Here is a 14,607-nt window from a genome sequence, read left to right on the forward strand (position 1 = left end):
TGTATTCTCTTTCTCCACAGCCAGGCCTTTGTAATGTGTGCAGTGCAGAAAATGTTTTGCATTTTCTTATTAAAATATGCATAGGCGTACCTGGAAAAGGCAGCAGCTTAATGTGCTCCAAAATCTCTATGTACTATTCAGCATTAATGGTGCCATCACAGAAGTGCAAAGTGACCTTTGCCGGGCCACTGACACAACCCCATACCATAACAGATCTTGGCTTTTGAATTTGTTGCTGGAAACAGTCTGGATGACCATTTTCTTTAAAGGTCCGGAGCACACGGCGTCCATTTTTTCCCAAAAATATCTGGAATACTGATTCATCTGACCACAGTACAGAATTTCATTGTGTGATGGACCATCCCAGATGCCTCTGAGGCCAGAGATTTTGACAGCACTTCTAGACACTGTTAACAAAGGGCTTCCCTTTGGCTTACTTTGGTAATTTTGGCCAAAGTAGTCCTGAGCTCATGTGGTGAAATTGCTTATAGATGAATGAGGATTCTTGATGCAGTGCCGCCTGAGCGATCAGAGATCACAGTTCAGTTTAGGCCTGAATCTTTGTCCTGGATGCACTGAAATTCCTCCAGATTCCTTGAATCTTTTAATTACACTGTTAGACATTTCTGTAAATTACACAGTTATTTACTGTATTTCACCCAGTGTAATACTGCAAATTCCTTTTACGGTAAATAACTGTATTTACCGTTGCATTATGGGAATTTAGTGTGACGTCGAACAACATATACAGCGATGTACTGTATTTGTAAAAATTCGTGTATTATACTGTTTTTTCCACAACTGCTTCAACGCCACCTTGCGGCGATTCGACTACTCTGCACCACATTTTGCCTGAGGACCCTGGAGCAATTCTGGAGGACAATTTATTAGTGTGCCTGAAGAACATACTGGATTTAACAAACTTTACTCTGGTAAGCTGAGGCAGTGTTTCATTTTACAGAATGTTTTGTGGACGAGAATAGAACAAAGTAAAGTATAAAGTTGGCTATTATTATTTTCTCTGGCTTGGCGTTATTTCGCCCATTTGAGAAATATATCATCTATTAAGATGTTACCTTTATTTAATTTATTACATTAACACTACTATTACTTTAAATAAGACTGTTTATGACTATTAGCCATTGTTCTCGTCATATCTTTTTATTTATTTACATAGGAACCGGTGTTGCAGCGGGTTTTGGTTTAGGAGGGAACCAGAGGTATGCAGACAGTTTTGGAGGACACTTAGCACGACACAACGGTCCGGCAGAGAGTGTTTTCCCCCAGAAGAATATGAATGAAAGACCAACAAATAATCCAGGTAAAAGCGCGTCTGTCTGTGCTGACAACACTCGACATTGATTTGAGCACCTCTATTAGCATTTGTTTGCTCGGCAACATTGGCTGAAGCGATCTTAAAATGGTAATGTTAACTGTTAGCTAAACTGAGCTAAGTTTATACTGAATTGGACTCAAACTCATTTTAACGTGCAACGTTTAACTTATATTGATTTATACTATATATTAGATGTTGTGAACTTATTTTTCTCTGGTTTAGAGTAACTTATAACGTTAGCTTGAGAAAATAACATCGCGACGTAACCTATAAGAACGCTAACGTAAATCTATAACGTTACAATATGCATAGAGGTAAAGTTGGTTTTATATTCGCACATTCGTTCATTTAGAAGACTCTATACTGTTTACCATGTTACTTTGAATATTCGATCAGAATTAGCATGCCAGTATGACTTGAAATCAACATTAACACTGTTTATTTGACCGTGAGCATGTTGTACTTTGATAGTCATTATGTTAGCTGCTAAAATGATTTCGCTATTTAGAGTTTGCAAATAATACTTTTATGAAATTAAATTATTAAGGGGGAAGTCTGAATCTGCTAATATAAAACCAATTTTACCTCTATGCATTATAACCACCTTTTTGCTATTTATTGTTTGCTAATTATTTTTTTTATCACAACTCTTGACATTTGGTTTAACATAATTGTTACCATTATATTTTTTTCTGTTTAGATATGGCACTGGCACAGCAGCAGGTTTTGTCTGAAGAAACAAACAGCATTTCAGAGGAACATCTTGATCAGCACAGCCTTATGCTTAAAAAATAAGCAAGACCAGTAAGCAACCAAGGTAAACAAATAAAAAAAGTTGTGTGGAGATTGTTGATTGTAGCATGGTATTCTTATCTGTATTTTTGGCTTTTTTATGGTCTCAATATAGAATACTGGGAGCCTGCCTGTGCAAACTGGACCTCATACAACAGTAAGTACTGTACATCTATTTGTTTCTCAATATATTAACGTTACTTTTAATACAAAATGTGTCACATGTTTAGTTGCTAGCTAAATAAAAAAATCGTTTTCCCTTTTTTATTAAACCATTTAGTAGTTTTTTTTTCATCTTTGTTTATAATATTTTTGAGCAGATTGAGGTCTGTCATGGGTCAGACATTTCAAAATACAATAATTAGTATTGGGATACATGCATTTGTCTATGTATTAAATGTCTTTTTCCCCATTTCATGTTGCCTAAATATTTTGTAATAAATAAAATAATACAATTTTTTGTATAAATAATTCCAGAGGATGAAACAAAATGCACAGCAACAACCAAAGTGAGCCAGAAGATAGCAGGAGAAGTACTGAAGAGAATGACAACCATGAACAACAGTGAGTTATCCTTCTTTCACCAGCTAACTGAGAACTTGGATTAGGTGAGACACTCTCAATAGTTTTATCAGTATTCAGTCAGTTTTAGTTTATTAGGAATACATAAAACAAATAGTCTAATCTGTCCTGCAGTGAATCAACCCATCACAAATGCTACAATGTTTTTGTAAAACCTTGTTAGGGAAAAAAATAAACAGGACATTCTGGTTAGTTATCTTTTAAACATGGTAGTGAGCAGGTTATGAGCAGGAGCCAGTTGCTCAGTACCAGCTGAAAACTACCCCAACCTAGCTGCCATGCTTCAAAATAATTAACCAGTATATGATTTATTTTTTTTAAACAAGCTTCTTCTATGCTTATGTTAGTCTGTTTGTCCTTATCCAGAGTTCTTCATAATCCTGGACTGGGCCAAATCCTGACCAGATGCTGTGGTGGTCATGGAGGAGTGAATCCTAAAAGACACACGTGATCAATGAGTTTCCGCATTGATCCAATGGGCCAGCCTGACCACCCGCTGGTGAACTTTCAAGCCTCTGGTGCCTAGACTGCGGCCTTGCACAAGTTTGGCTAGAGGAGAACTGGTCGTGCCCAACTGAGCCTGGTTTCCCTCAAGGGATTTTATTCTACACTTTCGTCAGTTGGTGAAGTTTGTTCCATGCCACTGTCGCCACTGGATCACTTGGCTACGATTGGTGGATCGGTGGATTTGCTCTTCAGTGTTTGGACTTTCAGCAGTGACATTTACTGCTTCAATTCTGAAAACTGGACTGAAGCAGCTTCAATTTACAAGAACTTCTATGTTAAGCTGCTTTGACATCATTGATCTACATTGTAAAAGTGCAATAGAAATAAAGATGAATTGCATTTGAACATGTGAATTCAGACCTTGTTGAGCATTTGACACCAGAACTAGTAATTTTTTAAAGTTGGGTTGTTTCTGAGTCGGCTAATAGTTACAAATATTTATTTTTCCAACAATATGCAATTCAGAAGTTTAAATTTTTATTGTACATGTATGTTCTAGTGCTTTGTGTGATTTATTTATTTTTAATGTGTTGATTTTATTGCTTAATGTAATTTTCACACATTTTCCTTAAATTCTTTAAGCATTATTAATGTTTTAAAGAATGGAATATTTTGTAATTGTGTCTGGTTTAATGTCAGTAGTACTTAGTACAATTGGGTTTTTTTTTTCTCAACAATATGCAGGTCAGACACTTAAATTAGTTTTGTACATGTATGTTAATGTGCTTTGTCATTTTCAATGTTTTTTTTTCTTAAAATAAAATATTTTGAATGATTGAAATGTAATGTTTTTACACATTTTAAGCTTGTTTTAAGCATCTCCAATGTTTTAAATAAAGAGTGTTTATTTTGTTAATATTTTGTAATTGTGTCTTTTTTAGGTCTATAGTATTAAAATAATATTAATAGAATTATATTATAAAATATTTAGGACAAAATTAAAAGGTTTACAGTAGCTAACTGTTAACTTAGGCTTTTACAGTAGTTAACCATTTTCAGACACTACAGTAACATGCTGTAAACGGATTTACAGTTGTATACTGTAAATCTAAAATACAGTAACTTACTGGCAACAGTGTTGCCAGTAAGTTACTGTAAAAACCCTTTGAAATGTCTAACAGTGTATGTTATGCACTGTTGAGAGTGAAATATCCAAATGCCTTCCTATTTTTCTCTGAGGAACATTGTTTTTAAACATTTCATTAATAATTTTCTCACATTTGTTGTCAAACTGGTGATCATCAGCCCATCTTTGCTCCTAAAGAACTAGACCTTTCTTGAATGCTGCTTTGAGTGCCGTCTTTCAGACGTTAAGCTGAGGTCCTGACTTTCTGTGCTCATTAAAATGCCAATGGCACTTCTAAAGAGTAGGGGTGTAACCCCGGTCAAATTCCCACCATCAGCCCTTACCCATCATGTCCTCCCAATCATCCTCATTCCACCAAATTGGCTCTATCACTGTCTCTTTACTACACCTATAGCTGATGTGTGGTGAGCGCACTGGTGCAGTTGTCCTGTGGCTGCCGTCGCATCATCCAAGTAGATGCTGCACACCAGTATCATTAATAACAATTTTTACATTTGGCTCTTTATTTGAGCTAAAAAATTGTGAAGCCAAAGAGTTGAACATACCAAATAACGTGATCTGTTACTGTCAGATACTGATACTGTTCAGAATAAAACAAGTTCAAAATGACCTTTCAGATTACATTAAAAAGATGATAATCTAACATCTTTTTCTGCCAGCACATCATGAAAATTAACTAAGCAATATTTAGGCTTGAGTTGAACTTATTTTTTCTAAAGCATTTTGTAGGCATGTTTTCAGTGATCATGCTGTTCTTTACAAATGAATGTTCTTCAGAAAACTTTACACCGAGTCCCTCTTTAATAAAATCATTTTGAGCAGCGAAGATCAGAATGTCTTTACCCTACAATAATCAGGGGAAGACATCAAATCTAACTTTTAAAAAGGACCTTCAACATTGTATTTTTTGCACTTGATATGATTGGCTATGTTATTCTAAATGAAAAATCTCTGAGTTAAATCTACTCTAAATGTAAAATATAAAGATTTAAATCATTGTAATTTTAAAATCTACTATTGATATTTACAATTTTGAGAAATAATTTCAAGAACTTACTTGATTGTCTTGAGATTTGTGGATTGTGGATGAAGGGAAAAAATATTCAGTTAATTAAAAGGCAATTAAACGCAAGTTATCCTGTAGGTCTTAAATAACAAAAAAAATTAAATTAATTTAACAAATGTTAGTTATGAACATACAAAATACTTGTTTTAAAACAGATTTCTGAAAACCAATAACCATAAGAGCTAGTACAAATTTCATACACTTCTAAGGGAAAATCATCAATGCTAAATACATTTTCGTTTTAATTCAAATGTTGTTTTTCATTTTAAGGGACATGTCACTCTTTAAAGTGTTAATGAGTGTATGTCACATTTTAGTTTTTTGCAGAGAATGACCTCCGAGTCTGTTTTCACACCTCTAGCTGCATCAACACCACAACATGTGAAACCACAGCTGTTCTTTCATTGCTAGAAAAAGCCTTATCAGTGCCCTGCAGACACACAACTATTAACACACTATTAACATACTCTCTGATACTTGATAATCAGTCTTAAAGTAAAGTCTGTAAGACACAGATTTGTCATTTCAGCACCAAGGACAGAGATATAAATAATTTTTGCATTGGAAAACTGATCTAACATACCTTTATACATATTCACGCAGATTAAAAAAACTGAGCGTTTGTGAGCATAATCTCAATAAGATAATATTGAGATGAAATGAATGCAAGCAAACATAATCTGACAAATATTAAAATCAGTAAACTAGGATTGCTAGGAAACATTTAATTCAGAAGAACATATTCAAAAGCTTTTAATATGCCATGCTTAATGTTGCTTAACTTTAATTTACAAACTTATTCTTCTCCCTATACAATCAGGGACATCTTTGATTTCAAACTGATCTGATATAAAAAGGAGTTTTGAGTTTCTTAACCATAAATATACACAACATCACATCATTAAATCCTACACAGAACACAAAGAAAGGAACAACATGATAAAAGCCTGTGGAGTAAACAGCAGAAGGTATTTTTCAGACTTTATTTTTTAACTCATAAGAGTGTGATGGTTGTTTTTGACTTTACCACTATGATAAAAACTTTAACTTCAGATTTAGACCCAGCCCATATAAAGGATGTGACTGTGGCTCTTACTGAAGTCAGAAGGCTGAGACAAGTTTCATTACTTCCTGCTTGAAAGACAGGAAGAAACTAAATGTGAGAAGTGCTGGAGTGAACATCAGCAAACAGCTTTTAGCTTTAAATAAGCTTCTCATCATATTTTAAGTTTGTTTAAAGGTGCCACATTTGTGGTTAAGAATGAGAAACATATAATCATTAATACTGTACAGTTTTATCTATATAAAGTAACTTTGGGTGATTAAATAGTGGTACAAAAATTCAATGTCACATTCAATATATTCAGCATGTGAAGACAGTACAAACATCAACCACAATTGATTAACAAAAAAAACTTCCAGAAAAGCTACTAAAGTTTTACTATCGATTTTGTTTTATGCTCTTTTTGTTTTCTTGATTTTGAGCAAACATTTTTTTCTTGAAGCACTTTTAAAAGTCCAATCCACTGTACCTTTTACCATGTGTGTGCATTTAAAAACCAACAGCTGTCTAAATAAAAACAGAAGAGCAGGCTGTCTCATTGAACTCTTATACATTTAGATGCATTTATTTATTGAAATCTACTCCCAATAGTGTACTAACACCTTGCTAACAAATAACGCAGAAAAGTTCAACCAACTCTTCACTCAAATAAATATGAAAAATGTTCTTCTCTGAAAGACAACAACAAGAAAGCTTAATATAAATCCCTGATTAAGAGTTCAATTAAGAGTTTACATGACTACTAGGCTATAGATTTATTTTGAAGAGACCTGTTTAAACTGCATATGCCATTTATCAGGATTAATTAAAATCAGTCAATGAAAAATATACTTTATCTTTTGCCTTTTTCCATATTGGCAAGCCTAAACACAATCTAATGTTACACGGCGTGGTTCTTCGAGAGGAACAACATAATTATTTATATGAAACAAACACAATGAAAAGCCTACATGAATATATTGTACAAACCCAATTCCAAAAAATTTATCAGCGCTCAGTTCAGAAGCCTGCATCTCTGATGGTATGGGGTTACATGAGTGCACGTGGCATGGGCAGCTTACACATCTGGAAAGGGACCATCAATGCTGAAAGGTATATCCAAGTTCTAGAACAACTTATACTCTCATCCATTGTCATTTTCCAACATAACAATGCTAGATTACATACTGCATCAATTACAACACCATAGATGCGTAGAAGGATCCAGGAACTAAAATAGCCAGCCTGCAGTCCAGATTTTTCACCTATAAAAAACATTTGGCGCATCATAAAGAGGAAGATGCGGCAAAAAAGACCTTAAACAGTCGAGCACCTAGAAACCTGTATTAAACATAATTGAGAGAACATTCCTATTCCTAAACTTCAGCAACTTGTCTCATCGGTACCCAGACATTTGCAGAGTGTTTTAAAAAGAAGAAGGGATGCCTCATAGTGGTAAACATGGCCTTGTTCCAACTTTTTGAAATCTGTTGATGCCATTAAATATAAAATCAACTTATTTTAGATGTTTAGTTGTTATTGTGGTTGTACACAAATATATGAAAAACAAATTACAGAATTACCTCTGAGACAGACTCAAAAACAAGGTACAAAGAAAACATTATAACCTAAAGATATTGATAGTTTTAAAAGTAAAAACCAAGTTGACATCAGACAACAACAAAAAATAATAAAAACAGTTCATGACCTCTTTAACAATGTATTGGGCTTTATTTCAAGTGGTGCTCACTGCAGAGCCAATTGGGCAGAGCTGAGCTCCAGCGAGGGGGAGCTTGAGCTTGAGCTCCTCTTTCTTGCACTTTTTCTACGAGTGATGTCACTGGGGGTAGGGTTAGGAGTGGGGTTGGTGTAAGCATTAAAACAGCTTATAGGAGGAGGAGCGAGAGCTCATGCTCCCTATCGCTGGAGCTCAGCTCTGCTCAAATGGCTCTGCAGCGAGCAGTGTCTCCTTTATTTTGTCTAGAGTGTGCACACACACACACACACATACCATGCATATATCAAATCAAAATATGTCTGTAAACCCCCTTATTCACATGCAAAGACTCATTTATTAAATTTTTATCATCAAAAACAGGAAATTAGAGGCCCTTATTTCCGTCTTTTTCCAGTGGTAAACCACACAGCATATTTTTGAAGCAGTGAAAGAACATTACTCTCTCATTGTTTTGAGAGTGGCCATTTTAAGGTGCACAATATCTAACTTCAAGTTAGTTAGAACTTGTTCAATTATAATACATGGATTAATAAATGGGGGTTTTGTTTGAGTATTGGAAGGATGGTTGGTTGATTTTTTTTTCTAGTCATTCTGATGTGGTATGTGGTGTGAAAGCAAAAAAAGTTAAGGTGAAAGTGCATTAGAGCCTCAGTTGACTGAAGAAGAGGCTGATGGACACATGGTGAGGACACATTCATCTACTCTTATTTTCTAGCATGAGCAAATGGTTTGAAAGCTTGATCATTCGTTCACTTTTTATAGGGGAATTCAAAGCACAAGGATCATTTTAGAGGACGACTGATAATGAGATATTACTTCATTGTGTTGCTTTCCTCAACTATATGTAAATACCTAAATGTCTTTTTAAATATTAATCAAAATACATTTAACACTATATAATTACTTTAACTTTTTTCAACTGTTTTGTGCTTTATTTGCAGTCTGCTCCACTGGTTTTGATGTTGTTCAGGAAGATAATGTAAAAATAGTTGAAGCTGGCGGGGATGTAAACTTTACCTGCATATTTCCAGGGCATGTACCATCGACAAAAGCATGGTTTAAACAGACAACTGTTGGAAAATACCTACAGATAGTGTCCTTAGATTTAAAAAAACAGCTTAAGTGGAATTCCAGCTTTGAGAAAACAAATCGCTTTAATGTTACCAATGTATACGATTATTTTAATCTGACCATTTTAAAGACAAAGCCTTCAGACTCTGCAACATATTTCTGTGTAGTTTCAGCATATGAAACCATTGGAATGGGCACAGCAACTAGATTGCTTGTCAAAGGTACTTTTTTTTTTTTAGGTTTTGTTTGGTCTGTTGTGCCTGATTTTTATTTATTTTTGTACTGACTATATTCTGTGTTTGTAAAGACGCAGCCGCAGACAGAAACACAAATCTTCATCAGTCTTTGATAGAAACTGTTGATCCAGGAGATGCAGTCAATTTGCAGTGCAGCATCTTCACTGAGAGCTGTGCAGGAGATCACAGCGTCTACTGGTTCAAGCAAAGCTCAGGACACCCTGAAGGAGTGCTTTACACCAAAGGAGAGAGAAATGGCCGCTGTAAGAAAACCACTGAGTCTCAAACACAGAGCTGTGTCTACAGTCTCCACAAGAACAACATCAGTCGCTCTGATTCTGGCATTTACTACTGTGCTGTGGCCACATGTGGAGAAATACTGTTTGGAAGAGGAACTCAACTGAATATTAGAGGTAAGGTTTTTAGAGAAATATTTAAAGCTTGCTATTCAGGAGGAATATTTGATTCAGATATTGCTGGAAAACTCTATGAACTGATCTACAATCAGCACACTGAATCACATATTGAATGTTTTGTAATTTCAGAATGTAATGCTGTAAACCCAACTCTTTTTGCTATGGGGATTTTAAACATCTTATTTTTGGCATACGCTGTTTTTGTGACCATAAAACAATGTAAGAAAGGTAAGATATTTATTGGGACACTTACTGCTAACATGTATTTGTAATTGCACATATATAATTACAATACATATATACTGGCTTCTGTGGGTTTTATCAACGTACATTTATAAAGACCTTTGTAAGACAAAGAGAGACAAATATTAAACACTATTGGAGTCATATTTCCCATAGCTTATGACGACACTCCAAAAACATAATAATAATAATAATGCCACTAGTATGCTTAGAAAAATCAACAATAAAAAAAGTATAAAACAAACTTGATAAGGATGTTTTTAGATATTTGTGCTAGAGGGGAAATATATATTTTTGTTACCTTTTTAAGACCCACGGGACAACTTGTTACGTTTTATTGCTTTTTAATTTTTTTTTTTCCTTTTTCATCCACAATCCATGAATCTCAAGGCAATCAAGTAAGTTTTTGAAATTATTTCTTAGAATTGTAAAAAACAACAGTAATTTTACAATTACAATTATTTGAATCTTTATATTTTACATTTAGAGTAGATTTAACTTTAAGATATTTCATTTAGAATAACATAGCCAATCATATCAAGTGCAAAAAATACAATGTTAAAGACCTTTTTAAATTTGATTGATTGTTTTTCTCTGATTATTGTAGGGTGAAGACATTCTGATCTTTGCTGCCCAAAATAATTTGATTGAAGGACTCGATGTGAAGTTTTCTGAAGAACATTCATTTGTAAAGTACAGCATGATGACTCAAAAAATGCCTACAAAACGCTTCAGGCCATAAGAAGTTCAACTCAAGTCTAAATGCAGTTTAGTTCATGTTCATGATGTGTTTGCAGAAAATAATGTCAACTTATTGTTTTTTAAATATAATCTGAAATGTCATTTTGAACATGTTTTATTCTGAATATACTTGATTGCGTGCACATGTGGGCATTAACAGATCTCGTCAGAGCTTGTTTAACTCTTTGGCTTCACAATTCTTTCACTCAAATACAGTACAAGCCAAATGTAGCTCTGTTTTGTCTGTTATTGCTGCTGTATCTCTTATTCAGTACTGCATGTCTTTCTGTTCATAATATCACATTCAGCAAATATGCAACATTTAAAATATTAAAACATTTAGCAAAAAAACTGCAAATAAAGCTACAGAAGTGTTTAGTATGGATTGCATTTTATGCTCCTTAATGTCTTGATTTTGTGATAACATTTACTGTCCTGAAGCGCTTTTAAAAATCCAGTCTATTGTTTTATCTAAATATATGAATTTCTGAATCCAGTTTGAAGTACCTTTTACCCTGTCTATGCTTTTGAAAAACCACATCTGTCTAAATAAAAACAGAAGAACTGTTTGTCTGATTGAACTCTTATATATTTAAATGCATTTATTTATTGAAAATTTACTCTTGATACTGTCCTGATACTTTGCTAACAAATAATGCAGAAAAGTTCAACTAATCACAAACAACTCTTTGCTAAAGTGTATGTCTTTTTTTATCTGTGGATATGTGAAAAATAATTGGGTAAATATAAGAGACACAAACTATTTTAAAAAATCTTAACTTTAAGGTTTAAAGTTATTTAATAAACAAAGCTATGCAGGTCGCTCAGTTAATGCATCAGCTAAAAGACTTTTCAAATATTATTGTATAAATCACAGAAACATTTGTATATTATTCAATTATATAAGAAAATTAATATTAAAAACACAAATACACACACACACACACACACACACACACACACACACACACACACTACCTGACAAAAGCCTTGTCATTGATCCCAGTTGTAAGAGCAACAAATAATAACTTGCCTTCTAGTTGATAATTTGGATAAGTGTCAGAAGGTAAATTTTTAAGAAGATTCATCTGTTGAACTGCATCTTAATCATGGACTTAAGCCTGGACCCAAGATACTCACAGAAATCAGTCAAGTTTGGTGACGGTAAAGTCATGGTTTGGGGTAACATTCAGTATGGGGGCATGCAAGATATCTGCAGAGATGTATCAAGACATTTGTGCTGCCCATTACAATACAAACCAAAGGAGAGAGCAAATTCTTAGGATAGCGCTCCTTCTGATACTTCAGCCTCCACAAAGTTCCTGAAAGCTAAGAAGGTCAAGGTGTTCCAGGAATGGCCCGCCCAGTCATAAGAGATGAACATTATTGAGCATGTCTGGGGTAAGATGAAGGAGGAGGCATTGAAGATGAGTCCAAAGAATCTAGATGAACTCTGGGAGTCCTCTGGGAGCCATTCCAGATGACTTTATTAGTAAGTTAATTGAGTCATTGCAGAGATGTATGGATGCAGTCCTCCAAGCTCATGAGGGTCACACACAATTAGGGGTATCAAAATTAATCGTTTCTTCGGTGTACTGCGATGCAGACGCGGACAATTCGGTATCGGTTCAGTAATAATCATAACCGGTTATTACTGACGTCATTTACCTCATATGCGCTCTGTCGCGAGGGAGGTGATCGCGAGTATTTACAACACTCCAACTACTTAAAACTCATAAACTGTGCACAATTTCACTGTGGCCCCGTTTACACTAGTACGTTTTAGTTTTAAAACGGCGTTTTAGAATGAAAACGATCCGCGTCCACACTCGCGTTTTACCCAGCGTTTCTGAACTGCTCTCCGTCCACACCAAAACGCTGAAAACGCACATCACGTGACCACACAGACGCTCTCGGGCAAGCGCTGCGCCCATCTACCCAGTTGAGAGCTGTGCTAGTCGGACTTCTCATCAAGCATCTCCCGCTGGATCTAATCTCACTATATTTATTAAACGGGATATTTCATTTATCTTGTTGTCTTTATCTAACGACATATTCCCTGACTTTGGGCATTGGAATCTATTACTTGTTCTCAGGTAACGTGTTTTGGCTGAGCGCAAAGATAAGTTAATGATTAATGAAACCACGTAGCCTATTCTGTATATTGACTGATCGCTTGCCTTTATTTCCTATAATGTATAAACTTATTGTATGTTATACTTTTTAAATGGCCATTATCAATTCTTAAAGCTGATACTCAGCAAAAGAGAGGGTGTGTTTCGTATTTTCACTGAAATTGAAAGGAGGCAGTTGTTATCAACTCCGTTTTGTTATAAATATCCAGACAGTGAAGATGACACTCATCTTATGCAGCACGACGCCTCAACATTTCTGCTGTCTAAGTTGCTAATATTAAAATGAAAATAGGCAGTTCCTTATATCATGTTTACATTTTATTGTTGAGAAAGTGAAACAACGAAGCCAGGGTGATGTGAATGAAGTTATAAAGTACACTGTTCCCTTTGAAGATTTACCCGTGTCCTCGGTATAGTCTGCTTTTCCATATCAAACTGAGAAGAAGAGATGCAGCCTTGATCAAACTTGCGAAGTCTGAACTTACACGGAGAAGATGCAGGACTGAACTGTGCGTGTTAGGCTACTTAATATTCAGAAAAAGCCCCAATCAGAGAGACGAACGTCTGCAGCCCCGCCTCCGTTTTCAGATTTCTCCGTTTTCCATCATCCACACTGAGACGGAGCAGCAGCGTTTTAGAATGAAAACGGCCTCTCCAGCGTTTTCGAAACGATCCGTTTTCGGCGCTCGAGAACTCCGGCGTAGTGTGGACGGTTGGCGTAACCGTAGCAAAACTTATGCGTTTTCAAACTAAAACGCATTAGTGTAAACGGGGCCTGTGTGTGTTTGCTGGATCAGTCTTTCACTGAAATATACAGCAAAAGCCCCTATTTAACTGCGATTGAGCTAATAAAAGTACTCCATTTCTCTCTCTCTCTCTCTCTCACACACACACACACACACACACACACAGGCCCTGTGTATGGAACTGTGTATGGAAAGCACCGTCAATGCACCGAGATATCGAATTGAACCGAATCGATGGAATAATAAATGTAACCGAACCGTGAGACTAGTGTAGGTTCACACCTCTACACACCATATTAATTCTTTTCCCACTGCACCATGACCTTATATTCTATTCTGTACATTATTTCTGTTAAGTGACAAGACTTTTGTCTAAGCAAATTCAGACCTTTCTGTCCTAATTAAATAATCCAAAACCGAGTCATAATCATTATTTTTTGGTAAAATAAGCGTAATCTAGAGGCCTTTGCCTTAAATATGAGCCACTTGTGATAACTAATGATCAACTAAAAGTCAAGTTAGTATCTGTTGTTTCTAAAACTTGGATAGTTTTTGCAAAAGTTTGGGTAACCCTGATAATTCTTTTAAATTGCAAGCCATACTCTGCTTTAATTAGGATATATTTTATATACCATATGCAAAAAGCAACATTTCAGTTCTCACGACACTTGTTTAATCAACAGATGCAATGCAATTTAAATCAAAATGTAAAAAAGTTTGTCTTGTAAAATGTCTCCAGTTTAGTCAAGATTGATGGGTGCTGAGCATGAATGGCCTTTTCCAAAACAATCCATAAATTTTTGATGATGTTCAAGTCTGGGGCTGGAATGACCATTCTAGAACATTGTATCTTGTCTGAGCATTTGGAT

General features: G+C 35.2%; 2 protein-coding genes and 1 long non-coding RNA gene across 6 annotated transcripts in view; 2 read left to right on the forward strand and 1 right to left on the reverse strand.

Annotated features, from left to right (window-relative positions):
- The window catches only part of nitr3d (novel immune-type receptor 3d), a 155,516-nt gene that overhangs the window by 29,098 nt on the left and 111,811 nt on the right, over nucleotides 1-14,607 (reverse strand). The window lies entirely within an intron of this gene.
- LOC141375326 (uncharacterized) lies at nucleotides 1,239-3,562 on the forward strand. 2 transcript variants are annotated; one of them, XR_012383213.1, is made up of 5 exons: nucleotides 1,239-1,321; nucleotides 2,037-2,153; nucleotides 2,244-2,285; nucleotides 2,606-2,736; nucleotides 3,077-3,562. It is a non-coding gene; the product is annotated as an uncharacterized lncRNA (long non-coding RNA). The 2 variants fall into 2 exon arrangements; XR_012383212.1 differs by having other exon boundaries at nucleotides 2,606-2,692.
- nitr1a (novel immune-type receptor 1a) lies at nucleotides 8,807-10,925 on the forward strand. Of its 2 annotated transcripts, XM_073906097.1 has the most exons (7): nucleotides 8,807-8,832; nucleotides 8,913-8,994; nucleotides 9,092-9,442; nucleotides 9,529-9,870; nucleotides 10,003-10,092; nucleotides 10,381-10,412; nucleotides 10,724-10,925. In XM_073906097.1, exons 1-7 carry the CDS (start codon nucleotides 8,830-8,832, stop codon nucleotides 10,856-10,858), a joined length of 1,035 nt encoding a protein of 344 aa, XP_073762198.1. In that variant the 5' UTR covers nucleotides 8,807-8,829; the 3' UTR covers nucleotides 10,859-10,925.

The sequence above is a fragment of the Danio rerio genome, chromosome 7 (genome assembly GCF_049306965.1).
Source record: "Danio rerio strain Tuebingen ecotype United States chromosome 7, GRCz12tu, whole genome shotgun sequence".
NCBI classification, from domain to species: domain Eukaryota; kingdom Metazoa; phylum Chordata; class Actinopteri; order Cypriniformes; family Danionidae; genus Danio; species Danio rerio.

Bases quoted from the DNA above. Each gene is read 5' to 3' on its own strand.
- nitr1a (XM_073906097.1), top strand. The intron at 8,995-9,091 runs GTAAATACCTAA...CTTTATTTGCAG, and splicing joins GTTGCTTTCCTCAACTATAT to TCTGCTCCACTGGTTTTGAT. The intron at 9,871-10,002 runs GTAAGGTTTTTA...TTGTAATTTCAG, and splicing joins AACTCAACTGAATATTAGAG to AATGTAATGCTGTAAACCCA.